Source organism: Panthera tigris, chromosome F3, assembly GCF_018350195.1.
Source record: "Panthera tigris isolate Pti1 chromosome F3, P.tigris_Pti1_mat1.1, whole genome shotgun sequence".
NCBI classification, from domain to species: domain Eukaryota; kingdom Metazoa; phylum Chordata; class Mammalia; order Carnivora; family Felidae; genus Panthera; species Panthera tigris.
The window spans coordinates 67,808,132-67,835,362 of NC_056678.1; the positions used below are offsets into that span (position 1 = coordinate 67,808,132).

The 27,231-nt window shown below is 61.7% G+C and overlaps 1 protein-coding gene across 6 annotated transcripts in view; it reads left to right on the forward strand.

Moving 5' to 3' along the window:
* Positions 1–26,446, forward strand: part of ARHGEF2 (Rho/Rac guanine nucleotide exchange factor 2) — a 39,693-nt gene extending 13,247 nt beyond the window's left edge. Inside the window, exons 1-22 of one of the 6 annotated variants that reach the window (XM_042976876.1) lie at positions 914–975; positions 8,070–8,214; positions 10,271–10,338; positions 10,655–10,718; positions 11,206–11,335; positions 11,553–11,662; positions 11,783–11,929; positions 14,079–14,329; positions 14,483–14,608; positions 15,008–15,125; positions 15,314–15,562; positions 17,571–17,647; positions 18,202–18,371; positions 20,230–20,297; positions 22,051–22,248; positions 22,544–22,663; positions 22,769–22,836; positions 22,976–23,011; positions 23,219–23,269; positions 23,403–23,849; positions 24,088–24,271; positions 25,298–26,446. In XM_042976876.1, the coding sequence (XP_042832810.1) occupies positions 8,088–8,214; positions 10,271–10,338; positions 10,655–10,718; positions 11,206–11,335; positions 11,553–11,662; positions 11,783–11,929; positions 14,079–14,329; positions 14,483–14,608; positions 15,008–15,125; positions 15,314–15,562; positions 17,571–17,647; positions 18,202–18,371; positions 20,230–20,297; positions 22,051–22,248; positions 22,544–22,663; positions 22,769–22,836; positions 22,976–23,011; positions 23,219–23,269; positions 23,403–23,849; positions 24,088–24,271; positions 25,298–25,371 (2,883 nt within the window). In that variant the 5' untranslated portion in view covers positions 914–975; positions 8,070–8,087 and the 3' untranslated portion in view covers positions 25,372–26,446. Of the gene's footprint in view, positions 1–913; positions 976–1,266; positions 1,372–6,600; positions 7,872–8,069; positions 8,215–10,270; positions 10,339–10,654; positions 10,719–11,205; positions 11,336–11,552; positions 11,663–11,782; positions 11,930–14,078; positions 14,330–14,482; positions 14,609–15,007; positions 15,126–15,313; positions 15,563–17,570; positions 17,648–18,201; positions 18,372–20,229; positions 20,298–22,050; positions 22,249–22,543; positions 22,664–22,768; positions 22,837–22,975; positions 23,012–23,218; positions 23,270–23,402; positions 23,850–24,087; positions 24,272–25,297 lie in introns of those variants that run through there. The other 5 variants (XM_042976872.1, XM_042976875.1, XM_042976874.1 and 2 more) reach the window with 5 other exon arrangements.
* Positions 26,447–27,231: the final 785 nt, after the last annotated feature.

The window sequence follows — 27,231 nt, forward strand, 5'->3', positions numbered from 1 at the left end:
CACTGCGGGGAGGTCCAGTCTGGGGTTCTGGGCCAGGATCTCTGGTTTGGGGGAGTTCCTAGGGCCTTCCCATAAGGTCTTCCCCGCAGGTGCAAGCCTGGGGGAACCAGCCTGCCTCCTGGCCCTGGGAAAGTCCTCTTTGCTTTCTAATTTCCATCCGGCCTGAAACGGGCTTATCCCCTCTCCTGTTTTCTGGTCTTTGCGGTACATGGATTCTTAAACAGTGGAATGGGTGAGGAAGGAGGTGATGACAGAGTTGTTAGGAGGGAGGCTAGGGGAGCAGTGTGGAGGTGGTGCTGGGGGTGAGGAGCCCAACGGGCTCAGCCAGTGGTGAGGCAGCGAAGCCCAAAATAGTGGCAGAGGCTAAAATTGGCACCTAAGGGGAGTGCTGAGCTGGGCTGGAAACACTGGCTGGAGCTGCCTCTGAGCCGGGCCGGGAGCTGCGGCATCTGGGTTGGGCCTCCTCTCCCTCCTTCCCCTACACTTTTTGGGACCAGAGTCAGGCAGGACCGTGCAGACCCAGGATGCTCTGCCCCAAGGCTCTGCAGAGAAATGCGAGAGCCTGAGAGGCAGAAATGAACTGCAGTGTGAAGGATTATAGTTAGATTGGGGGAGGAAGTTTGCAGCAGCAGGAAACTCGGCAAAGGCGGAGGGTGGCTCAGGCTGCGGCAGAGGGCCCCGAAACAATGCCCCACTGCACGCCGCCGCTTGTGGGGAGACCGGCCAGGCCCTGAGTGCCCCCCGGAGCGGGGGCGGGCCGGTGTCCAGTCTTTCGGCTCCGGCCTAACAGCCAACGGAGGGAAGCGGGGTTAGACACCAGGAAGGACTTCCCCGGCCTCCCGAGAGGGGGCGGAGCCCGCGCCCGGGCCGGGGGCGGGGCTCGGCCGGGGGCGGGGCCGGGGGCGGCCGCCGCTCGGGGCGGGGCGGGGGGCTCGCGGGAGAGTCCTCGGGCGCGCACCCTCGCCTCCACGCCCGGTAAAGACCGGCCTCTCGCTTCCCCTCGCTTCCCCCGCCCTCCCCCTGCCCTGCCCCCAGCGGCGCGCGGGGCCTGGCGGCGCGGGCGGCGGGGCTCCCTGCAGAGCGCGCGGGGCGGGGGGCCGCGGGGCTCCCGGGTAGAGGTCGGCGCGGGCAGGGCGCGGGCAGGGCGCGCAGGGCCGGCGGGGCGAGCGGCGGCCAGCGCCCCGGGCCCGGCCCGGCGGCCCCCGCCCCCGGCCCGCGGGGAGGCTCGCGTTTGAGGAACTGCGCGGGGCCGCGCGCGCGAGCCGCCTTCCTGTCCCGGGACCGCCCGCCGCCGCCGCCGCCCCGACCATGTCTCGGATCGAGTCGCTCACGCGCGCGCGGACCGAGCGGAGCCGGGAGCTGGCGAGCAAGGTGGGCTCTGGGGGCGCGGGGCGGCGGGGCCGGGAGGGAGCGCCGGGCCCCCGGGGGGCGTCCCGCGCCGCCCCCCACCCCCACCCCCTCCCGGCCCGGCCGCCCGGAAGAAAGTTGCTCCGGGAAGGGACCGCGCGGGAGGAGGGAGGTGCGCGTGTCGGCGGGGCTCCCCTCGGCCCGGGGGCCCCTGCGCCCCGCGGTCGCCGGCGTGCTCATCCCCCTTTGTCCCCGCCATCCGGCGCAGGGGCCTGGAGGGGTGGTTTCCCGGTTCCTTCCGCCCGCACCGCCGCCGCCGCCCCCCACCCCCCAGACAAAAGTCAGCCCCTCCTCCCCCCGCAGATGGACTTTCCAGCTGTGATTCACTTCTCCCCTCTGGTAGGCGGGTGGCTGGGGTCGGGACGGCGTACTTCCCCCCAGGAGCCATCACCCTCAGGCGCCGGGAGCAGAGGTCTTTGTGTAGTTGGGATCCTTTCCTCCGTCCTCCGGGGCCCTGGGCACACCTGTTTCTGGAACACAGGGCCTCGGGTCGCGTCCCTGTGTGACCCGCCAGCTTCCAAGCCCCCTGTTCTCCCTGCGTGAAACCCCGAGGGTGACCCGCTGGCCGGCTCTGTGCCCCTGTCGCCCCTCCTCCCTCCTCTCCCTAGCCCTTCCTTCACTCTTCATCCTGGGACCCATTCACCTTCCATTTCCAGAGTCTGGGGTATAATTATCCTTGGCCCTCCTCCTTCCCAAGTATCCTTTATCCCTGTCTTTGTAGCCAGGCCCACTGTTCAAGGCCATGACCTCTGCACACCCCAGACCCCGGGAAATGAGGTGTCCGTTAGAGCTGGCAGCCGGTGGCATGCAGACAGCGCCTCCCAGCAGCCAGGTCGCCCGCACTGTACCCATTATCAGGAGGGCCAGGACCCCACCAATAGCTGGTTTAATCTCTGGCTTCCCTCTGCCGCCAGTGCCCTGCCCCCAGTGCCCTTCCCTCTGCCCCAGTGCCCATCACCCCCACGGTGCTTGCAGCAAGGGGGCAGTGCCCTCTGGGAGCCCTGGAAAATGGTGGAAAGCCCTCCCACACTCCTCCTAACTCCTAGCCTGGCTACCTGTCTCCAGGCTAAGTTGGGAGAGGTTCCATCCTGGAACTTTCCCTTCGGGGGCCGGGATGAGATTCTGCCAACAGGAAGGCAACTGGGGATTTGAGCAGAGCCTAAGACAGGAAGTGTGCTGGAGCCGTGGGGTGGCAGACGGGCTCTGCTCAACCCCGGCCCGGCCAGGCCCCAGCCCTGAGAGTCTGTTTATTTTTCAACCGTTTGAGCTGAGACCCTGGAGTAGAGCCAAAGGGGGGCGGAGAGGTTTTTTTGAAACCACGGAAATTTGGTTCCACCCTAAAAAGGAAAGCCAAGAGGGAGCCGTGGGGGGCAGACCTGGAGAGGGGTGTAGACAGGGCCTCTGGGAGGGTAGATACTGGGGTCCTTCTTCATCGGAAAGAGCTGGGGGGCCAGATACCTGGGTCCTCATGCCTTGGTCTTTCTAGTAGCGGGGGGACTGGGGCGCCTTCTGTCCTGGGGCCTGCTGTGGTTTGGGGAGTGGGGGGCTGGGGGGGGGACTGAGTGGGTGGATCTGAGGGCAGAGCGCCGCAGGAGGAGGGTGGTTGTCGGTTTGGGTTGGTCGGAAGGGGAGGGCCGCCTCCGGAAAGCTGTGGTTACAGAAGGGGGGAGTTGGTGCTTGGCCAACAAACCCTGGATCCCCTCTTCCCCCTCCCCCAGCGCACCAGCTGTCTCCTTTCTTTTTATACTGTGGTGGGAAGTAGAGGGGCCCTGCTGGAAATGAGATTATTTGAGGAAGATGGTCTCCCCTGCTACCTATTTGGAGGGATGGGTCAGACCAAGCCCTGAGCCCACACCCCTGCCCGCTTCCCTGCCTGACACCCAGGACTTCTCAGAGAAGGAGAAACTGTGAGGGAGAATACCCCGTTCCTCCCAGCTTCACAGAGGCTGACTGCAGCCCCTCCCCACGTGTCTGTTCCCGGCACCCCTTTCTCTCCACTCCCCATTCTTTCTGCTTCCTACCTTCCCTGGCTCCAGACCCCACAGGCCCCTTTCCCTCTGGCCCCCTGCTCTTCCCCCACCCAAATCCTAACCTTCATGTGTCAGAACAAAGGGTCCTTTCCTGTCTAGGGGCCAGCAGGGGCCTCCAGGACGGCCCTGGAGGCTGGGGTCCCCTTGGAGTCTCCAGGCCCCCAGCATTGGCGTGTGTGGGGCAGGTGGAGTGGGAGAGAGGGAGAGGCGATTTCTTTGTTCTGGGTAAGGAGAGGTGGCTGGCTTTGTGTGCAGGATGGACTGGGAGAGGAGCTGGGCCCGGGGAGGAGGGCTGGGTGAGCAGGGAGGGGCTGACCCGGCTGGCTGGCAGTTTTGTAAGGAAGTTTTGCAGGAACTGAGGGTCCCGGGGAGGTTGAAGCTTTTAGGGGCACAGGAAGAGGTTCTAGGGTCATGGAGGTTCAGGACCGAGCCGAGGAAGGGAAGTCACTGCTGCAGGGGTTGCTGGTGCCTGGGGAAGGGCCGGCTGGGCTCAGCAAAGGACAGAGAGAGGGGCCTGAGCTCAGTCCTGGCTTCCCTGGAACCGACCTTGGATCCTGGAGGGGACAGATCTGAATGTGTGAATCCAATGCAAGCGTGTGACCTGTGTCGAGTGTGTGTGTGTGTGTGTGTGTGTGTGTGTGTGTGTGTGTGTGTGTGGCTGTCTGTCCCCAGATGCTTTGGGTTACTGTCTTGAGCCGCGGTCACCAGATTAGGGGGCTTGAGCTTTCTGGAAGTAGTTCCATTTTTAGCTTCCGTCTCTGGTTTGAGGGCCGTCTAGTAGCCTGAGTGAGCAGATTGGCCAGGGCTCCCGGAGCTGGTGAGAGATACGGCTGAGGGAAGCTGGCTGGACCCTCCTGGGTTTGTTTGTGTGTCTTGGGGGAGGGGGTGCAGGCAGCAGCTGCCCCCTCCCAGCCCAGCCGGCCTGCCCTGTGCCAGGAGGGCAGGGAGTCCTGGCACGGCTATTGTTCGCCTGCACAAATGCCCGTCTGTTTGCCTCTCCCCCCCCCCGCCCTCCCCTCTGCTGTCTCTCTCCTGACCCGACAGGTGTGGCCGGGCAGGGGGCAGGCTGGGGTCCAGGAGGCCTGAGTTTCAGGGTCCCTGGCCTGATTTTATTCCCCATGGCCCTTAGCGCCCCTCTGCTGCTCCACCAGTGTGCCCCCTCCGCCCCCGTTGTCTGGCGTGTCATTCTCATTCATCGAGCAAGCATTTATTAAGTGCCTTTGTGTGTCCGGTGATGTCTTTCTGTGTTACGTTTCCGGCTTTGGCCACCTTCTCCTCGGGCTGCTGCCTTTATCTTGTCGCCGGGAAGCTCACAAAGGAGCAGAGCCTGGCCTTCCTCTCAGTCCTGTGGCCAGGAACCCTCTGTCTGCTCCTTTCCCAGCCCAAAGCCCCCATCCCCACGACCCCGTGCACTCCACAGCCTATGACTCTGCGCCCCGGCTGGTCAGGCGCTGAGCCGCAGGTGACTTGGATCCCAGCGGGACCCTCGGGTGCCTTCTGGTCACCCTGCAGGGGCCTCACCATCTTGAGGAAGGGGCTGTGGCTCTGAGCACCACATGACTGCCCCGGAGGTCGTGGCGTGGACGCCCGGTGGAAGAATGAGCGCCGGGGCCTTGCTGGGAGAGGCGCCCACCTGCCTGGGGGGCTCTGCCACCCACTGCTGCCCACCAGGGAGCCCAGCTCCGGCAGTGCCTTCCTCACACACAGCACCATTTTGCTCATTGTGCCGCCGAGGGAGGCACAGTGCGGAGAAGGGGGAAGACGGGGACACTGCCCTCGTCCCCTCGCCTTTCTTGCCCCCAAGTGACCACGATCTGGAGGGACAACGGAGGGGAGCTTTGGGTCGGCCTCTCCGGGCTCCCAGAGGAAACCCTCAGGGTCTAGGCTCAAAGGAAGTGGAGTAGAAAGAAGGGGGGGTGCTCCAGTGAGGACTGAGGGGTCCCCGGAGCGGGGCGAGGGTGCTGCTGGACCCCGGGCCTCAGTGTCCGCCGTCCCTCCTCGCAGTCATCCTCCCTTCCCTTGCAAATGTGCGCCCAGTGCCTGTTGGACAGGCCGCCGAGCCAGGGGACCGACCCAGTGCGCCTTCCTCCCTGCCTCCCGACGCCAGGCTTCCGTGGGGCGGATGAGCAGGGCTGACCAGTCGGAGGACTGAGCCCCGAAGCAGGGGCTTCTGCACGTTCGGCACGGCCAGTGTAGATCAGGGGTCGTGGCCCAGTGCTCGCCCCACAGGCTGTCCTGCGGGTGGGTCGGAGCCGAGCGGGACCGTCCTCAGAATACCTGGAAAAGAGTAGGATGGAGAGGCGGGCACCACTCACTGTGTCTCAGGGACAGCCTCCCCCCAGTGGTGGGTCCTGGGTCCTTCCGTCCCCCTGGCCGAGCCCTGGGGCGGGCACAGGCTGCCACAGGACAATAGCACTAGGCGGTGCCAGGGCCGCTAGCTGCCCGAGGTGGGATGTGCTGCTGTGACTGCTGCCCGCTGCTGGCTCACCTACAGAGGGGGCCCCTCGGAGAGAGGGTGAGTGTGGGGAGCGGAGGGGCTGGGTCCTCTGTGGGGCGTCGATGGCAGGCAGGGAAGGGCCCAGAAGCCCTGTGCTCTGGCTGCGCGTCCTCGCCCTCCCTCCCCTGCCTCTGTACAGGGGGAGCCTCCAGGTGGCGGAGGGCGCAGGGGGTGGGGAGGGGACTTGCACGGGGTGGACCCGCACCGCTACCCCTTCCAGATGTGGTTTTTCCCGTGTGATTTTCATGTTTGCTGGTTTGCTGCTTTCAGTTCAAGCCCAGTGAGTGTTCAGACTTCTCATCGGTGTCCTAGAGGAGGCCAGGAGTGCAGGGGAGAGAGGGTGTGCGGCAAGGGGAGAGATACAGGCGCTTGGTCTTTGAGGTCCTATAAGGTTGTGATTCCGAGGAGGATTTGATCTTCTAAGGAGCTATAATTTGGGGCAAGACAGGTGAAGTTAGCCCAAAGGGAGAATTTTCTAGAGGTCCAGATGGGTAGGTACCAGCGTAGAAAATTGGAGGCCTGGAACACTGGAGGCCAGGACCACAGGAGTCAGCTTCCCTAACCAGGACTGGGAGCAGGGCGGGTGGGGGGGAGCGGGTGAGAAGGGGAAGGCTGGGGGTGGGGAGATGACCCGGAGGAGGGAGGAGACGAGGAAATGGGAAAAGGAGGAGGAGGGGGGAAAGTGGGTGATCAGAAGTGGGGAACAGACCCTGAGACCCCCAGGCTGTGCTTGTTGGCTGACAGACCTGGAGCTTCTGAGTCGGGGGTGAGGGGAGGACCCTGGACCCCAGAGGCCTTAGGCACTGTGGCCACTGTGCTGTTGACTCAGCTCCTACATACTTCCCTTTTCTGTCCCGAGCCCGGAGCACCAGCCCCGCACCAGCGCAGTGTGGTTCCCCTCAGCCTCCCAGCTGCTGTGTGCAGGGGCCGAGAGGGCCCAGGCCAAGGGCTGTCCCCTGGCTTTACATCCTCTGTCCCAAGGCCCTGGGCAGTGTCCTCCACTTTAGGTCGCCTGCCCTCAGCTTCAGCAATCTGAGCCCCACTCTGGTTCCTGAGAGCTTGGAAATCTGGCGGGGGCGGGTGGGGCGGGTCTCGGCCAGCCCCTGTCCTGTGTGCTACCCTCTCTGTAGAGGGACTCCAGGGGTCTGAGGTGACCACTGAGGAAGGTCCTGGAATAGGCAGGAAGAAAGGCAGCCCATTTTCCCACCGTCTCGGGCTCTTGGGGAAGCTTAGGGACTTGAGGGGCAGAGGAGAGGAGACTTGACCTGCAGAGGTTGGGGCTGCAGGAGGAGGGAAGGCCGGGACAGGGATGCCAGCCTCCGGGACCCCAAGGAAGGTACTCTGTGCCCCGTGTTGCCGGAGCCGGAAGACCGGTGTCGCGGCCGGAGGGTGGAGGGTAGAGCCAGAAGGGGCTCGGGATGGGAGTGGGCAGTGGCCGCGGGCACTAGCCTAGGTTTTGGAGGGCAGCATGAGGAATAAAAGTCCGGCTTCCTGCCGGGAGGAAGGAGACCCATGGGCTGAGTTTCCTTCCTCAAAGAGCCCAGGGAGGAGGAGTGGCCAGGCTCTGGCCTCCCACGGGGACCCTCGAGTGGGGTCCTGACCTCTGGGTGGGGGCGACAGTGGAGGCATTCTGCCCTCCAGCCAATCTGAGAAGGGGCTCTCCTGCCCCCCACCGTGACTGCCTAGCCCGCGACACCCGTTGTCATGGTTATCAGAGCAGCTAACTCCCATGGATTGGAACGCGCTGGTGAGCTGGCACCCTCTGCTTCGCCTGCTCTCCCTCCTCTGCGCATCTTCCCCGCTCGCAGGAGAGCGCACAGCAGCCCGGGGGCGAGTGCAGCAGGGCTGGGAGGTGCGCTGAGGACGCAGGGGCTGGAGCCGGGGAGATGAGCGGCCAGATGAGCGGCCACCGGAGGCAGCCCAGCCGCAGGGGCCAGGTAGGCCGGGGGGCCGGCGAGGTCGAGGCCGGTCGCTCCCGACGGCTGCCGCTGACCCCGCGGCGGACCCTCCCCGTGGGAAGCGCTATGTCTCCGGCAGCCCCACGCGGGCTCTGCTCCCTCGACCTGCCTGTCTCTGGACGCCTCGGGCGCCGGCTGTCTCCCGGCCTCACTTCCCGTCTCTCGCCCCTTCCGCAGACCCGCGAGAAGGAGAAGATGAAGGAAGTCAAGGACGCCCGCTACACCAACGGGCACCTCTTCACCACCATCTCCGTGTCGGGCATGACCATGTGCTATGCCTGCAACAAAAGCATCACGGCCAAGGAAGCCCTCATCTGTCCAAGTGAGTCGTTTGCACCCTGGATGTCGCTCTGACCCCAGCCTTGCCCTCCGTCCTTTCTGCCCCGGATGCACAGGGTCACTCTCCCGGAGTCCCAGCCGGGCCCAGCGCTTCCCTTGCTTCCCTTCCCTCCCTGCGAGGGATGGTGGCCGGGGGCATGGGGGGGGGGGGGAGGCCGGTTCCCCTTGCAGCTGTTGTCCGCTGGGTGTCCCCTGGCTCCCCAAGCAGCTGCTGAGGGTTAGCGGGACTACTTGGAGAAGGATCAGGAATGTCTGGGGGCGGGGGGCGGTGAGGGGAGCCGGGTGGCCGGCTGGGCCTTGCACCTGGTCCTGCCGGTCTTCCTGGGCAGGACTGGACATTCGGGGCGTCAGGGTCCCTTTTTGCTCCTCCCTTTCTATCGACTGGGTGGAGCCTGAAATTTTTTAGCCTCTGCAGTTTGAAGCAGAGGACAGGATCAGGACCATCCGTCTCAAATTTCTAGTGTGACTGATAGAAAGAGGGAGAAGAGCAGGGACGTGTGTGTGGGGGGGTAGAGGTCGGAACTCCTGACCTTCGCCTGCATCTGAGGGTTGCCCTGCAAGCAGGAGGTATAAGGCGGGTGCTGTCCTTCCCCGCACGCCTGCGCACCCGCCCAGAAGGCTCCTGCTCCCCCCAGTGTAGAGCAGAGCGGCCTCTGGCTGCAGCGCCTCTGAGATCTTCACCTGCTGCCACGGCAGGACCGGGGCTCTAGCCTCTCAGCCCCCGTGGAATGGGGGCAGGAGCCCCTGGAAGAACCAGTGAGGCCTCCTCGCTTCCTCAGTCCCCGACTTAGAGTGAGGAGGGCGAGGAGGGAACCCCAGTCTAGACCCCGCAGAGGCCTGACAGAGGTCCCCATCGGGAAGCTTGTTGCCAGGGGAACCGGGGAGGCAGGCAGCAAGTGCTATTTTGAGAGCAGGTGGAAAGCGGAGGTTTGATCCAGAGACACTGGGTGCTGGGGGTAGAAGAAGGGAGCTACGGGGGAGTGGGGCAGCCCCAGCCCCCTCCCGCCCTCCCTTCCACCCCACCCTGCTGGCCTTGTATTTGTGGAAGTGAGCCTGGGGCTGGGTATTGTCTGAGGGAGTCGGCAGAGTTTCCTGTGTTGGACGAGGCGGGGGAAGCGGGAGAGGGCAGAGGGCTGAGGCGTGTTGGGGACAGGGACAGCCTCACTGCCAAGGCCTGGCCACTCTTCCTTTCCTTTCCTCCTCTTTTACCCCATGGCAGGGTGGGTGATGGGAGAGGAGCAGGTGGAGTGTGGGGGCTGTGGATCTGCCCTGGGTGGGGGACAGGCCCTGGGCCTGGAAGGGGCAGGCAGGAGTCAGAGCCGAGCGGTGGGGAGGGCCGATGGGCTTTGGAGAGGGACCGGGCAGGGCCTGTCCCCGGTCCAGCACCGGCTCTACTCGCCTGCGAAGTGCTTAGGCCTGGCTACAGTTGGTGGGTGAATATGTGGTTCAACGGAAAGAACACGACCAGGGTTTCAATCCCGGCTCCGCCACTGGGGGGCTGACCTCTGGCAGGCGATTTGACCTCTGCGGGAGGCAGGCTCCTCGTCTATGAAATGAGGATAATTGAATCTGCCCCAAAGGGTTGTTAGGATCAAGTAAATGCGGACCACATGCTGGGCGCTCCGGGGACGCTGGCCACCCCCCTGCCCCTGGCCCCCACCCAGCTGCTCCGTGCCTTCTCCTGTCCCGTGGGCGTCCTCTGCCATCTGCCACTCTCAACCACCCCTGTGCTCCTTGAGCTCAGCTCTGGCAGCCATGACCCCTCCTTCCCTCTGGTCCACCCCTCAGATCACCTTTGAGTTGGGATTGCTTAGTTGTGGCGGCCCCCTCCGCCCCCTCACCCGATTTCCTGCTGGAAGGAAGGGGGAGGCGGAGGGGAGGGGAGAGGAGGGACGGGTGCGGTAGTGGCTGAGAGGTCGGGGACGAGGGGAGTCTCAGAGTGCGCGGCCAGGGGGAGACGGGTGTCTGCGTGTGGGTGCGTCCCCTCCCGTACCACCCGGCCCTCCCTTCACCCTCTCTACCCCACCCCACCCCCCCAGCCTGCAATGTGACTATCCACAACCGCTGTAAAGACACCCTCGCCAACTGCACCAAGGTCAAGCAGAAGGTGAGACGGCCGGGAGGGCAGCGGGCTGGGGGAGAGGGTAGTGAGTGTGCCTCTTCCTTCATTCCTTACCCTGTGTTCCTCCACCCCTCTCCTCGCCGTGGGGCGGTCCACACCGTGAGCCCCAGGCCTCGGGCCCCGTGCGGCCAGCCTCCTGCTCTGGGCACGGCCCCCTAGTGCTGGGCTCAGCCGCCCTGTGCCTTTGACCGTGCTGCCGGCCTTCTCCCAGGGGGCCAGCCGCCCAGCGCCTGCCCGTGCCTGCGGGGGTGACCCTTGGTGACGGCTGTCCTCGGTGTCTCTCTTTTGCTCTGTCCCACAGCAACAGAAAGCTGCCTTACTAAAGAACAGCACTGCCCTCCAGTCTGTTTCACTGCGCAGTAAGAGTGAGTCGTGAGGGCACGCAGGCGGCCCCTCCCCAGAGTACCCCGGCTCTGCTGCCCCCTTGATTGGAAGTGGATGCTGGGGCTGTCGGGGCAGAATTTAGATGGGGGTGAGGGCCCCGGGTTGGCTGGTCTCTCGAGCACGGACGCTGCCCTGGGGGTGTCGAAGGCAGCTGTCACGAGCCGGTTCGGACGGCTCTGGTGTAACAGAAGGAGCAGGTGCTTAGTCAGAAACACCAGAGTCTGAGTCCCCACTCGGCCACCAGCCGAGTCGCCCTGGACAAGTCTGTTAACCTTTCTGAGCTTCAGTTTGCTCATAGGCTTCTTTGGGGGAAGAAATGAGACAAGACAGATGTTACCGCACACGTGTAAGCTGGCTCCACTGTGATCCTTCCTTGACTGGGGGGCAGGGCTGAGGGTGGGAGAGGAGCCTGGGAGGCCTGGGCCCGGGGAAGCTGCAGCTTTGACACCTGCTCGGTCTCCCCTCCAGCCGCCCCCCGGGAGCGGCCGAGCTCCGCCATCTACCCCTCCGACAGCTTCCGGCAGTCTCTGCTCGGCTCTCGCCGCGGCCGCTCCTCCCTGTCTTTAGCCAAGAGCGTCTCCACCACCAACATCGCTGGGTGAGCCTCTGCTCGGGGAGGGGACAGCCAGGCGGGCAGAGAGTGGCAGTGGGGAGCAGGAAGCCTGCGGGGCCCTTCCCGCCCTGGGTTCAGAACTGTAGATGGACAGGGAAGGAGGAGGACTCAGGGTGAGTGCCCCTCAGACCCCAGCCTCAGTTCCCCACCTGGGGAGGGCTGTCTTGCCCGAGTCTAGGTGACACAGACCCTCTTCCGTCAGACACTTCAGTGACGAGTCCCCCCTGGGGCTGCGCCGAATCCTGTCCCAGTCCACAGACTCCCTCAACATGCGGAACAGAGCCCTGTCCGTGGAGTCCCTCATCGATGAAGGTGAGCGAGCGCTTGGCCCGGGAGGCCTGCGGGTGGCCGGGCGGGAAGGGTCTCAGGGGCCCGGGCCCGGACCCAGCGAGGAGCGTCAGGCTCTGAGTCGCGGGCCCCGCTGGCATCCAGGTGCAGAGGTGATCTACAGTGAGCTGATGAGTGATTTTGAGACGGACGAGAGGGACTTTGCGGCCGACTCCTGGAGCCTAGCCGTGGACAGCAGCTTCTTGCAGCAGCAGAAGAAGGAGGTGATGAAACAGCAGGACGTCATCTATGGTGAGCCTCCTCCTCCTCCTTGACCTTGACCGGGCCTCTTATCTGTCCTTCCCCCTGCTAGCCCCCCCCCGACCCTGCCAGCCCCCCCAGACCCTGCCAGCCACCCCCAGACCCTGCCAGCCCCCCGGCCCTGCCAGCCCCCCAACCCTGCTAGCCCCCCCAGACCCTGCCAGCCCCCCCAGACCCTGCTAGCCCCCCATACCCTATTAGCCACCCCCAGACCCTGCCAGCCCCCCGACCCTGCCAGCCCCCTGACCCTGCTAGCCCCCCCAGACCCTGCCAGCCCCCCAGACACTGCCAGCCCCCTGACCCTGCTAGCCCACTGCCCCCCAGACCCTGCCAGCCACCCCAGACCCTGCCAGCCCCCTGACCCTGCCAGCCACCCCCAGACCCTGCCAGCCCCCCAGACCCTGCCAGCCCCCTGACCCTGCTAGCCCCCCCAGACCCTGCCAGCCCCCCAGACCCTGCCAGCCCCCTGACCCTGCTAGCCCACTGCCCCCCCAGACCCTGCCAGCCACCCCAGACCCTGCCAGCCCCCCAGACCCTGCCAGCCCCCTGACCCTGCTAGCCCCCTCAGACCCTGCCAGCCCCCAGACCCTGCCAGCCACCCCCAGACCCTGCTAGCCCCCCCAGGCCCTGCCAGCCCCCCGACCCTGCTAGCCCACTGCCCCCCCAGACCCTGCCAGCCACCCCCAGACCCTGCCAGTCCCCCCGACCCTGCCAGCCCCCCCAGACCCTGTCAGCCCCTCGACCCTGCCAGCCCCCCAGACTCTGTCAGCCTCTCGACCCTGCCAGCCACCCCCAGACCCTGCCAGCCCCCAGACCCTGCCAGCCCCCTGACCCTGCTAGCCCCCCCAGACCCTGCCAGCCCCCCAGACCCTGCCAGCCCCCTGACCCTGCTAGCCCACTGCCCCCCCAGACCCTGCCAGCCACCCCAGACCCTGCCAGCCTCCTGACCCTGCCAGCCACCCCCAGACCCTGCCAGCCCCCCAGACCCTGCCAGCCCCCTGACCCTGCTAGCCCCCCAGACCCTGCCAGCCCCCAGACCCTGCCAGCCACCCCCAGACCCTGCTAGCCCCCCCAGACCCTGCCAGCCCCCCGACCCTGCTAGCCCACTGCCCCCCCAGACCCTGCCAGCCACCCCAGACCCTGCCAGCCCCCTGACCCTGCCAGCCACCCCCAGACCCTGCTAGCCCCCCCAGACCTTGCCAGCCCCCCGACCCTGCTAGCCCACTGCCCCCCCAGACCCTGCCAGCCACCCCAGACCCTGCCAGCCCCCTGACCCTGCCAGCCACCCCCAGACCCTGCCAGCCCCCAGACCCTGCCAGCCCCCTGACCCTGCTAGCCCCCCCAGACCCTGCCAGCCCCCGACCCTGCCAGCCACCCCCAGACCCTGCTAGCCCCCCCAGACCCTGCCAGCCACCCCCAGACCCTGCTAGCCCCCCCAGACCCTGCCAGCCCCGCCAACCCTGCCAGCCCCCCGACCCTGCTAGCCCACTGCCCCCCCAGACCCTGCCAGCCACCCCAGACTCTGCCAGCCCCCCTCCAGCCCTGCTAGCCCACCGCCCCCCCAGACCCTGCCAGCCACCCCCAGACCCTGCCAGTCCCCCCGACCCTGCTAGCCCACTGCCCCCCCGACCCTGCTACCCCACTGCCCCCCCCCCAGACCCTGCCAGCCCCCCTCCAGCCCTGCTGGCCCACTGCCCCCCCCGACCCTGCTAGCCTACTGCCCCCCCCAGACCCTGCCAGCCCCCCCAACCCTGCTAGCCCACCAGCCCCCCAGACCTTGGCCTCCAGCCCACAAGTTGCCGTTATGCCTCCACCTCTTGGGCTATTGATGTCCCAGGTCCTGTCTTTACCCCATCCTTCTCTACCTTGACTCCCTGCCTGTTCCGCGCGGGGCATCACACTGGGGGCTGTGGGAAACCTGGACGTGACAGGGCACGTGCTTCTTGGCCTCCAGCAGTACAGCTTGAGGTAGCAAAGCAGAAAGCCACAGGATGATTAGAAAATCCTGAGTCCATAACGGTGCAGAATGGCAACCTGGAAGAGACCTTAAAAACCTCACATGAGCCCTGAGGCCCCCAGCCTAGGCCGTATCAACTGTAGCCACGCTAAGGTAGAGTCCACACGACCTGTGTCCCCACAGAGCTCATCCAGACGGAGCTGCACCACGTGCGGACGCTGAAGATCATGACACGCCTCTTCCGCACGGGGATGCTGGAAGAGCTGCAGCTGGAGCCCGGAGTGGTCCAGGGCCTGTTCCCTTGCGTGGACGAGCTCAGTGACATCCACACACGCTTCCTGGGCCAGCTGTTGGAGCGTCGGCGCCAAGCCCTGTGCCCCGGCAGCACCAGGAACTTCGTCATCCACCGCCTGGGGGACCTGCTCATCAGCCAGGTGAGAAGGGGCGGGGCCCATACGCCGAGGTGCGACCGGACTCTCCGATCCTGGGGGGGTGGAGCCAGGAGGGCTGGAGAGGCCCGCGGGCGTCCGGGGCGGGGCTCACGTCCGGGGGGCGGGGCTCATTGCCGACCCAGCCCCGCCCTCCAGTTCTCAGGTGCCAGCGCAGAGCAGATGCGGAAGACCTACTCCGAGTTCTGCAGCCGCCACACCAAGGCCTTAAAGCTCTATAAGGAGCTGTATGCTCGGGACAAACGCTTCCAGCAGTTCATTCGGGTGAGCAGACCTCTCCAGGACCTGCGTGCAGGGCCTGCAGGCCCTTTCCTGGGGGGCATCGTGTGCTTTCCGAGCCCCATGGAGCCTGTCCACCATAAGCCCTCATGGTGGTAGAGCAAATGCCCATCGTGGGGCTCGAACTCACGGCCCCGAGATCAGGAGTCACACGCCCCACTGACTGAGCAGGCCGGGCTCCCCTAGAGCAGGTGCTTTCCGCCGCTTTGGTGGGTCCTTGTAGGAAATCCGTGGCGTGTGGTCCCCGTTTTCCAGGTGCAGCCCCCTAAGCCAGCGGAGGGGAACGGCCCAGTTAGGGTCCGCACCACAGCTCAGGCTCCAAATCCAGTGTTCTTTCTCCCCTTCTCCCCACTCCGGCCCTGAGCTCTGCCCATGCCCTTGTAGAAGGTGACGCGTTCGGCCGTGCTGAAGCGGCATGGGGTGCAGGAGTGCGTCCTGCTGGTGACCCAGCGCATCACCAAGTACCCGGTGCTCATCAATCGGATCCTCCAGCACTCCCACGGTGAGGGAGTGGGCCCGGGGAGGGGCGTGTGGGGAGTCTGTCGGGTGAGAAAAGGCTCCGTGACCAGGGAAGGGGCGGGATCAGGTGCAGAGCCCCTGGCAACGTCCGAAGACGGGGTCAGGACACCGTGGGACCTGGGGCCGGACTGAAGCGGACCGGCCGTCCCTCATGCCAACCCTGGGCACCAGGGACTGAGGAGGAGCGCCAGGACCTGAGCACAGCACTGGGGCTGGTGAAGGAGCTGCTGTCCAATGTGGACCAGGACGTGCATGAGCTGGAGAAGGGAGCCCGCCTACAGGAGATCTACCACCGTATGGACCCCCGGGCCCAGACCCCCGTGCCTGGCAAGGGCCCGTTTGGCCGAGAGGAGCTTCTGAGGCGCAGGCTCATCCATGATGGTTGCTTGCTCTGGAAGACGGCGACGGGCCGCTTCAAAGGTCAGTGGTCAGCGCGGCAGGCCAGGCAAGAGCCTGGAGCCAGATATATAGAGAGAGAAGCATCCAGCCCCTAGGATCTCTCTCTGCAGCCCTGCGTCTGGGGGGCCCCGTGGGAGGGAATATGTGGTCTCTGTTGCAGCCAAAGTCCGAGTTCTGTATTTAACTTCACGGACCGCACAGGGGCTTCCTGGTCAGGATTTACCCCTTTCTTTGGTCCTTGCGTGCCCAGAGAGCCAGCAGTCTTGGTGAGAAAGACGGAGCAACTCTAGGACCAGGGGCAGCTGGTGGGGCTGCAGAATGGGCGGGGGCTTTGGGAGCACAGGCAGGGAAGGCACAGAGCAGGGAGCAGAGCCCAGTGAGGGACAGGCGGGAGGGGGAAGACACAAGAGAGCGGGGGGTGGGGGTGGGGGTGCCTTCCCAGCCTCTTTTCCCAGACCGCACAGGCCAAGCCTTTCCTACCTAAAGCAAGGCAGAGAGAGTAGCAGGCCTCGGCTTTGGGGGTGAGGAATGAGGGAACCTGCTCCCTGGGCCTGAGTCTGTGTCTCATGTCATGAAGTCCCCACTGCACAGGCTGGGGGACTGCTGTGCCTGCCGCGCCTGTCTTCATCCCTTTCCCTCTTTTCCATCCCTCCCACGCAGCAGCTAAGAATATAAACCGTGGGGGTTAAAAATAGCAAGGCTGGAGAGCTTTATTTCTGAAGCATTTAGCAAAAGCCCTCCCCTCTGTGTGCCCACAGTTTAGTAAGATCTCCAAGGGCAAAGGGTGAGCCTGTGTTTTTTTGACTGTGACATCTGAGTTCTGGGGACTTGACCTTTTGTTTCCCGTCATTGCTAAAGTCTAGGACTCAGGATCTGAGTGGCTGGAAGGTGGGACAGAGAAGGACAAAGAAGGAGGCGTCTGGGGTGGAGGGAGATGGGATTATTCAGCTGTGGGAGAGGTGGATGTGAAGTCCTCCTGCGCCCTGCCCCTCGAGCACTGGGAATGTGCCAGGAAGGGGGATTTTAGGTCAGACAGCCTAAAAACCCTTATGTCGGTTGCTAGGCATAGAATTTAAATATATGTATTTTTTGAACTTTTATTTGTTTTGAGAGAGAGAGAGCAGGGAAGGGGCAGAGAGAGAGAATCCCAAGCAGGCTCTGCACTGACAGTATGGAACCAGATACGCGGGGCTCGAACTCACGAATAGCGAGATCATGACCTGAGCCGAGATCAAGAGTCAGACACTCGACCGACTGAGCCACCCAGGTGCCCCAAGGCATGGAATTTAAAGGCTGAAAAAGGGTGGCCCGTCCTGCTCTGGGGATGCTTTTTACCCTCCCCCAAAACTCTGGACTCTTTCACCCAAAAAATACACATCTGTGTTGTATTAACATGTAAAATTGCTTCTGCGACTTCAGAAGGTTTACAGAACCCCTTAAAGACCAGCAGCAGACATCCTGGGGTCTGTCGTCCCTGGGTTAAGAAACCAGCATCAGTTTCCTTCAGAGGCACCGGTGACCCCCTGTAGTCTTCTCTAGCTGGGAGGCTGTTTGATCTGGTGGCACATGCCTCTTCTCCCCTGGTGTTTCTTTTTTCTTTCTTTTTTTTTTTTTTTTTTAACATTTTATTTATTTTTGCGAGACAGAGCATGAGCAGGGGAGGGGCAGAGAGAGAAGGAGACACAGAATCCGAAGCAGGCTCCTGGCTCTGAGCTGTCAGCACAGAGCCCGATGCGGGGCTCGAACTCCTGAACTGCGAGATCATGACCTGAGCCGAAGTCAGATACTTAACTCACTGAACCACCCAGGCTCCCTCTCCTGGCATTTCTGAGGTGTAAGAATGGGCGGGTGGGAGGCCGGAAAGGTAAGAGGAAGCAACCAGAAGGAAGAGAGGCAGGAGCCCCGAGTGGACACGTTGGGCCTGGTCCCTGAGAAGGAGGCAAGCGGCCGCCCAGGCCTCTGAGGCCTCTTTTCCATCCCTCCCCCTGCCTCTGATGCTGGCTGTTCTCCCACCTCTCCCCCTGCCCAGACGTGCTAATGCTGCTGATGACAGATGTACTGGTGTTCCTCCAGGAGAAGGACCAGAAGTACATCTTCCCTGCCCTGGTGAGACCTGCCTCCTTCCCCTTTCTCAGCACAGACCGGTGCTATGGGTTCTTCTTCCTTTTCTATGTGAACTGGAAAGAACCCTGGAATCTTCCAGAGTCAAATGGCTATTACTGTAACCATTATTGTCATATCTCATAAGGCATAAAAACAGCTAACATGTATGGTCACTGCGTGCAGGCACTTTTACACTGTCAGGAGGTCCATTATTAATCCGCTTGTTGCAGATGGGGAAAGTAAGCCTTTAAGGTGTTTCTTTATGTGTTTTTTCTCTTAAGTTTACTTACTTATTAGTAATCTCTACACCCAGCATGGGCAGGGCTTGGACCCACAATCCTAAGATCAAGAGTAGCTCACTCTTCTGACTGAGCCATCCGGGCCCCCAATAAACATTAAAGTTAATTAACTTGTCAGAGGTCATGTGCGCTCCTAAAGACCCCGCTGGCTGCACCACAGCTTTGTGCCCTGTATTGCAGGCTGGCCCCTCAATCCTCGGGGAATTCCAGAAAGATTGAAGACCGAGATACCCTTATTTCCCCCTTTCTGACTGGCAGGACAAGCCCTCGGTGGTATCACTGCAGAATCTGATTGTACGGGACATCGCCAACCAGGAGAAAGGGATGTTTCTGATCAGCGCGGCACCCCCTGAGATGTATGAGGTCCACACAGCATCCCGGGATGACCGCAGCACCTGGATCCGAGTCATTCAGCAGAGCGTGCGCGTGTGAGTGTGTGCACGTCCGCGGGAAACCTGCAGCCGAGGGGCCTGGGCCACAGCACGCCCTCCCTGGGGGAAAGAACCCGGGGTCCAGAGGTGGAGGCACAGGCTGGGGGAGAAACACGATGGCCCAAAGCCGGAATGCTCACCTGTGTTCACGTATCCTGTACAGTCGTATTTTCTATTAAGACAACCCGGACCACCTTGCAGCAACGTGAGCTGACAGAGCACCGCTTGGAGCTGGAGCTGTGACTTAACCCTGACCCCTAACCCCTGAGCCCTGACCCTGGACACTAACCCCTGACCCTGAACTGGACCCAGACCCTAAACCCCAACGATGAGCGGACCCTACCCCAACCCCCATCCCCTAACTCTAACCCTGACCATACCCCAACCCCCCGCCCCTAGCCCTAACCCCTGACCCCTACGCCAACCACTAACCCCTAACCCTAACTCCTAACCCCTACCCCGGTCACTAACCCCGAACCCTAACTCCTAACTGCAACCCCAATGCCTAACCCATAATTCTAACCCTAACCCCAAACCCTAACCGCTAACCTCAACCCCTAACCCCAACCCCTAACCCCTCACCCTTAACCCCTAGCCCCAACCCCTAACCCCTAACCCTATGGTGGCCTGTCTGACGGCCCACAGTACAGTTTCAGCTGCATGAACACCCTGGTCTGTAGGCAGTGAACTGTTACTTGGATTGGATTGCATTTTATTTTTCTTTTCTTTTTTTTTTTTTTTTTTTTTAATGTTTATTTATTTTTGAGACAGAGAGAGACAGAGCATGAATGGGGGAGGGTCAGAGAGAGGGAGACACAGAATCTGAAACAGGCTCCAGGCTCTGAGCTGTCAGCACAGAGCCCGACGCGGGGCTCGAACTCACTGACCGCGAGATCATGACCTGAGCCGAAGTCGGCCGCTTAACCCACTGAGCCACCCAGGCGCCCCTTATTTTTATTTTCTAAAACTGAATGAAAAAGGGAATGAAACCATTGATCCTGGAGGTAAGAGGAGTAAGTCTCATGCGCGCACCTCGTACGGGCGAGGCAAGAAGGAAATTGCTCAGTGTGCTACCTCAGCCACCCTCCAGCTTCCATTAGACACACGTTAGAGTTGATGTCCTCAGCAGTGCTGTGTCTTTTATGATGACAAAAAACAAAACGCATGTAAAATTTCAGAATGGATCCTTGAAGATGATGCCAAAAGATAAACCCAATAAGGATATTTGTAAATTTTTTTTGCTTTTAGAACTGGATTTTCTTTACTTTGTAATATATAACCTTTTGTTTACTTCGGCAATTTAGACTTTTGAACAAATTTTTCAAAAATGTACAAAAGTAGGACATTGCCTGTTCTGGGAAAAGTGCAAAACACCTGAGCCATTGACAGTAGATCCCTGGGGGCCTCTTTATTAACAGCACTCGTATTTGTAGCTGTGAAAATTAGAATTAATGTTACTTTTTGTAATCGATTTATTGAGCTTTTGCCTTGTTCAAAGCACTGTTACGTTATCTCATTTAATTCTATCAAAAAACCTGTGAAGAAGATATACCCATTTTTCAGAGGAGAAACAGAGAGATTACCACCTGGTAAATAGTGGGACCAGGATCGGGGCCCAGTTTGCTTAACGCCAAAGCCTGTGTTTGCCTGTGCTCATGGCGCTCCCCTGCAGGTGGCCTGTGGAGAGGTAACACACACACCAGTACAGACAGATGATGGGTGTGAAGGAAAGCAGGGGGTCAGGAGTGACTAAAGCCAGGGCCCGGGGCTGGGGACTCTTACCGGAGAAGCAGAGAGCACGGAAAGGAGGCCGATTCCTGATCCCTCAACCCCACCCGACCTGTTACCCCTCTAGATGCCCATCCAGAGAGGACTTCCCACTGATTGAGACAGAGGATGAGGCCTACCTACGTCGAATCAAGAGTAAGTCCATCCACAGAGCTCGTTAAGTAATTACCATGCATCCACACGATGGAATACTATGGAACTATTTAAAAAGGGACGTGGCTCTTGAGGGCTGAGGTAGATCCGTGACCAGACTGTCTCGTTAAGTAAGAGGGCAAGGTTTAAAACAACGTCAAGCGTCTGCCACCACGGGTGTAAAAATGATGGGGAAAGGAGCGCGTCGCGTGCCCCGTGTGTGCACCTAGTACCCTCAGAACGGTGTTCTTACTGTGTGGCCGATGAAGGGGAACCAGGAAGACCAGGGTTGAGACATTAAGTTACTTTTTTTACGTTTATCGGTTAGACTGTGAACTAACTGTTATACAAAAAGACCGACAAAAATCAGTTTCCTAAACAAGGTAGAAGGTGACTTCTCTCCGGTCCAGAGGTGGGAAGTGCCGGGTGGTCAGTACAGCTGTGCTGTCTGTCTTTACCCAGCGATCCCTTGTCTCCCTGTCCAAAGTGGCTACTCCAGCTCCCGCTGGTACATGTACATCCCAGCTAGCAGGGAGGTGGAAAGGAACAGGGAGAGGTCTCTGTTTTAAGATTTGAAAAAAAAAAAAAAAAAGTTTATGTATTTATTTTTGAGAGCGTGAGTTCAAGCACGAGTGGGGGAGGGGCAGAGAGAAAATCCCAAGCAGGCTCCACGCTGTCAGCGCAGAGCCTGACACAGGGCTCGAACTCATGAGATCGTGAGGTCATGACCTGAGCTGAAACCAAGAGACGCTTAACCGACTGAGCCGCCCAGGCGCCTCGATTTTATTTTTCAATGTTAGTTTATTTTTGATAATTTATTTTTGAGGGAGGGGGATGGGAGGGGGACGGGAGGGGGAGGAGCAGAGAGAGAGGGATACGGATGATCCAAAGCTGCTCTGCGCTGAGAGCACAGAGCCCGACACGGGGCTGGAACTCCTGAACTGCGAGGTCATGACCTGAGCCAAAGTTGGACGCGTAACCGACTGAGCCACGCAGGCACCAGGCACCTCCGTTACTCCTTTCTTGGAAGGGCTGGTCCAGAGAGACAGTCCTGTCCGCTGGCCAGAATTCAGTCCGTGGCAGTGTTAGGCTGTCGGGTGTAGTCTAACTGGCAGCCATGTGCCCAGATGAAATGTGTATAGATTCTCCAGTTATAGGAAGATGGGAGGATGAAACCTGGGGACACCTGCAGTCCCTGCCCCAGGTCGTCTCAGTTTTGTTTGTAAAACAGAAGTGCAGGGGCTCCGGGCTGTCTCAGTCGGTAGAGCCTGCACCTCTTGATCTCCGGGTCCTGAGTAGGGTCATGAGTTCGAGCCCCATGTTGGGCATGGAGCCTACTTTAAACATTTTTTTTTTAATGTTTATTTTTGAGAGAGAGAGAGAGAGAGTGCTAGTGGGGGAGGGGCAGAGACAGAGGGAGACACAGAATCTGAAGCAGGTGCCAGGCTCCGAGCTGTCGGCACAGAGCCTGATGCGGGGCTTGAACTCATGGATTGCGAGATCATGCCCCGAGCTGAAGTCGGACACGTAACTGACTGAGCCACGCAGGCGCTGCATGGAGCCTACTTTAGAAAACAATAAGTGAATGTATTACTTTTCCCCGAAGAAGTGTTTGTTTTTTTTTTCTTTTGCATAAATGCCAAAAATTCAGACTTAAGTCCTGCCACTGAGCCCGGGCCTGGCCTCTGAGCCCTCGGGCAGCCTTTCCGCTGCCGGCTCCCAGGCCTCCGTGTGCTCATCCGTCCCTCGTCCACAGCGGAGCTGCGACAGAAAGACCGGGCGCTGGCAGAGCTGCTACAAGAAAAGGTTGGGCTGTTCGCCGAGATGACCCATTTCCAGGTGGAAGATGATGGTGGCGGGGTGACCCTGCCCACCCTGCCCAGGGGCCTTTTCCGCTCCGAGTCCCTGGAGTGCCCTCGCGGGGAGCGGCTGCTGCAGGATGCCATCCGTGAGGGTGAGGGGGCCCCCCCTCGTGACCTCACAGAGCGTGGGCACACAGACAAGGGGAGGCCCCATGGGAGTGCCCGCTGGTGCCCGGTGCGGGAAGGAGGCCTGGTCCTTGCTGAAGTAACCTCTGTCTCGTGGGTGGTGGTATGGTGGAGCCCACCTGTGCAGGGGGCTCCCCCAGATGCCTAAACGTTGCCGGTGCCGTGGGACGAGGGTGCCCCCTACCACTACCTCCCCCCGCCCCCCGCCCCGCCCCTACCAAAGGTTCCGGCTCCTGTCCTCATGTCCTCCCTTCCCTGTAGTGGAGGGCCTGAAGGACCTCCTGGTGGGGCCCGGCGTGGAGCTGCTCCTCACGCCCCGGGAACCAGCCTTGCCCGTGGACCCGGACAGCGGCGGGAGCACGAGTCCTGGGGTCACCGCCAGTGAGTGCGGGCCGGGGCGGTGGTGGGGGGCGGGGGGGGGGTAGGAGGGGCCAAACTGCAGGGCCCTGAAGTCGGGGCTCAGCGTGTCCTTTTCCATCTTTGCAGATGGTGAGGCCAGAACCTTCAATGGCTCAATTGAGCTCTGCAGAGCTGACTCCGACTCCAGCCAGAAGGTGGGTCCGCAGGAGGTGCCGGAACTGGCAGAGGGTGGGAAGGGGGGCGGCCGGGCTGTCGGCCCCTGACACAGAGCTGTCAGGGACACGCTCCAGGGACCTTGTGTCTATGAGTGCCCGTCCTTGCCTGTCTCTGCAGGATCGGAATGGAAATCAGCTGAGGGCTCCCCAGGAGGTGAGAGGGATGTGAGGAGGTATGGCGGACTGGAGGGAGGGTGTCGTGTCTGAGAAATTGGAGCCCAGCTCAGAGTGGTGTCGGGGAGAGGCTACCTCGGAAAGCGTCCAAAGGTTGACTGTCCCCAAACCCACATTTAGTCGCCTTCTGGGCAGCTCTCCCACCCTGAAGCTTGGGCCCTGTCCCCACCCTCTCCTCTGTCCTCAGGAAGCGTTACAGCGATTGGTCAATCTCTATGGACTTCTGCACGGTCTCCAGGTCGGTGGGGGCGGGGAGGAGCCAGAGGCGGGGTGGGGCAGGGGTGGGGCCCGTCAGCCTGGCCGGGGCACGCTCCCCTGCCCCCGCCCCCCACCGGGTTCCCCTACGCCTGACTGTCCCCGTGCGCCCCCAGGCGGCTGTGGCCCAGCAGGACACCCTGATGGAAGCCCGCTTCCCCGAGGGCCCCGAGCGGCGGGAGAAGCTGACCCGAGCCGACTCCCGCGACGGGGAGCTCGGCCGCAGCGGGCCGGCGGCCCCCGCGGCGCCCGACAAGCAGGCCACCGAGCTGGCCCTGCTGCAGCGTCAGCACGCGCTGCTGCAGGAGGAGCTGCGGCGCTGCCGGCGGCTGGGCGAGGAGCGCGCCACCGAGGCGGGCAGCCTGGAGGCCCGGCTCCGCGAGAGCGAGCAGGCCCGGGCCCTGCTGGAGCGCGAGGCCGAGGAGGCGCGCAGGCAGCTGGCCGCCTTGGGCCATAGCGAGCCCCCTCCGGCCGAGGCCCCCTGGGCCCGCAGGCCCCTGGACCCTCGGCGCCGCAGCCTCCCGGCCGGAGACGCCCTCTACCTGAGTTTCACGCCGCCGCAGGTAAGGAGGCCCTGAGCCGACCGGGGACTCGAGCCCGAAGGCGACCGGCCGCGGCCAGAAGCGCCGGGCGCCGGCTGGGGGGCCGGGACGGGCGGTCTGGGCGGCTGGGATAGGCAGTGGGGCACAGAAGTGGGCAACTGGGGGGCTGGGACGGGCGGTCGGGCACCAGGCGCTCAGCGGTGCTGCCCTGGCTGAGCTCATTCCTCGGCCTGCTGCCTTTCCTGCCGGCCCGTCACAGCCCAGCCGAGGCCACGACCGCCTGGATTTGTCTGTGACCATTCGCTCTATCCATCGACCCTTTGAGGACCGAGAGAGACAGGAGCTGGGCAGCCCCGAGGAGCGGCTGCAGGACAGCAGTGACCCCGACACGGGCAGCGAGGAGGAGGGGGGCAGCCGCCTGTCCCCTCCCCATAGTCCGCGAGGTGAGGCGCAGAAGGGAAGTGGGGTGCGGCCCTTGGCTGTGTGTCCTGGGGACATGTGAGGTGACCCCTAGTTAACCTCCCAGGGCTATGGTGACTCTTGGGAGGGGCACAGAGGACACACCTGCAGCCTCTTCTGATGGTGAGCGGGTGGCGGAGCTCTAGGAAGCAAATGTAGGAGCCTCTGTCTCCTCCAGTGAGTGTGATCTCAGCCTCTTCAAGTAGAAATAGGTTTCTAAGAAAAAAAAAAAAATTCTAAGACCTTCCAAGTTCTCATAGTTTGTTCAGGAAACACAAAATAACCAAAAGCTAGTGTGCCTTTATGTAACCATCTTAAAATATTTTGTATCTTATTTGTTTATTTGTTTTTAGTTTTATTTATTTTGAGAGTGAGAGAGATGTGGGCTGGAGGGGCAGAGAGAGGGGTGGGGGAGAGAGAGAGACTCCAACCAAGCAGGCTCTGCATTGTCAGCACAGAGCCTGATGTGGGGCTTGAACCCACAAACTGTGAGATCATGACCTGAGCCAAAACCAAGAGTCAGATGCTTAACTGAACCCCCCCGCCCCCGGAACCCCATTTAAGATTTTATTTTTAAATAATCTCTGCACCCAGCGTGGGGCCACTTGAACTCACACCCCTGAGATCGAGTCCCATGCTCCACTACTCAGCCAGCCAGGCGCCCTTATTTGTTTATCTTATTTTATTTTTAACTTTAGAGAGACAGAGGACGAGCAGGGGAGGAGCAGAGAGAGAGAGGGAGAGAGAGGGTCCCAAGCCGGCTCCACGCTGTCATTGGCAGAGGTCAATGTGGGGCAAAAGCTAGTCGGATGCTCAACCGACTGAGCCACCCAGGCGCCCCAGAGTATTTTGTATTTTATTGGCCAAGCCGTATCCTCCTATCCTCAGGAAGGGAAGCAGCGCACAGGTGTGGGAACATTACTTTGCTGACATGGGGCGGCGTCAGTGTAGGGGTGCAGCTGCTCGCAGAGCGGGTGCCCTCTCACTAACGCTGCCCCGTCCCCCTTTAGACTTCACCCGAATGCAGGACATCCCGGAAGAGACAGAGACTCGCGACGGGGAGCCTGTGGCTTCAGAGAGCTAAGGGGGCCCCTCCCCCGTCCTGTGCCCCCATGAAGAACACACCGAGGGAGGCAAACTCTGGGGACTCCAATCCGCCAATGATGAGGGAACATTAGAACTGCTGATTGTCCTTGCCAGCTCTTGGGCTCCTTGGACACCCCGGGCCGCTTAGGAAGCTGGAGGAATTGGGCCGCAGTGCCCCCTGGTGGCATCCAGAAGCTACACCACAGATGCCAGTTTTTCATGCCTTCTTCCCTCTACTTTAGGAAAATTTATTTATTTATTGTTTATTAGTGACGCAGGGAGTGGGGAGATTTAGAGCACCAGGGACATGGGAACCAAGCCATAGGGATCAGGGGGCCTTGTCCTGTAACACTACTGGGGTTTATTCAGGCTTAACCGTGCCGCTGCTGGGTTCTAACCCTGACGCCCCTCCTGGGCAACACCGTCTGTGAGGAGGGGCTGCACCGCAGGACCCTGCTGACCCCCCCCCCCCCCAAGAGGGGCTGTGGGCAGGGCCACGCCCCCCTCGCTCCCCCTCAGCCTCGCACTGCTCTTCTCCCTTGTCCATCCTCCCGGGAGCCCCAGGGAGACCGCCTGGCTTCCGGAGCCGATGGAGGAGGGGCTGAGGTGGCCCTAACGGCTTTGTTGGGGGGTGAGGGGAAAACCCACGGGACCAGAATGTTTTTTTGTTGTCGTTGTTTTCTTTTTTGTACCAAAGCCAACTGCACGTGTTTTGTATTTTTAAGAGATGATTTTAGGCAATTAGAAACCACAGCCTTCTATCTCCGCGTATCAGAAGAGCTTGAGGGGTGGGGGGGACCATATCCTCATCTACAGTAATGGGGGACCTATTCTGACCTCTTCTCCAGCCGTTTGGGAAAAATGTTCTAGGGTGAGTTGGGAAATCTCCGTGAAGCCTGACCTCATCCCCACCTCAGCAACCGGGACTGAAACCTCAGTGTGAATTTTGGGGATTTTTCAGTGGACCCCCAGTGCCCACCAGCCCCAGCCATTTTCTGCCAATTTGATTGTTAAAAAAAGAAAAAAGAAAAAAAAGATAAAGCAGGGAAAATTAAAGACCTGGAACCCCACAAGGTGCTGTCTCTAGGTGTCTTCTGCCCCCTCTTCCCCTGCCCGGGGCACTGCTGGGGGTGGGGGGAGGGGCAGGCACCAGCTGCTTCCCCTCCAACCCCCGAAGGGGCCTTTCCTCTCACAGGAAGCGGGCGTCTCACTGAAGACAGGCCACTGACAGGAGAAGCTGCCCCAGCCCGTTTTGTCATCGTGGATGTCCCCAAGCAGCGGGGTGGGGTGAGGGGCACTTGGGTTCTGGTGAAGCACCTGCCCTCCCCGCCCCCCGCCCCCTTTGTGTGTCCTGCTCAGAAATGACGTCAGCTTGTTGCCCCCACGCCTCCCTTCCGGACACAGTTCCTGTCGGCCTGTCCCTAGAGTCACTGTGCCCCAGTTCCGTGTTGTGTCACAGCCCCCGCGCGACCTCTCCCAGAGGCAGCGAGAGATTACGTCGGTTTCAGTTCTCGGTTTCGGTTAATTTTACTTCCTGTTTCTGGTCAGTACCTGGGGTGGTGGTGGGGAGGAGGGAGGGCGGCCCGTGGCCACGCGCTGGTGCGCACGCTCGCTGGTGCACACGCTCGCTGGTACGCACAGGCACACGCACTGGTGGTACCCTGGCTGGCACAGCGGAAGGCCTCCGCTGAGGAGAGGAACTGAAATCAGCTGGGGGGCCGGCTTGGGGCCGCACCTCCGTCCTGGACATCTGGCCCACGGCATCTGGCCTTTGGCAGGTGCTGTCTCCGCTGTTCTGGGACCTGAGGTGGGCAGGTGCCCAAGGGAAGGTTGCCCGGCCGGGATGCCGGAGTCAGCC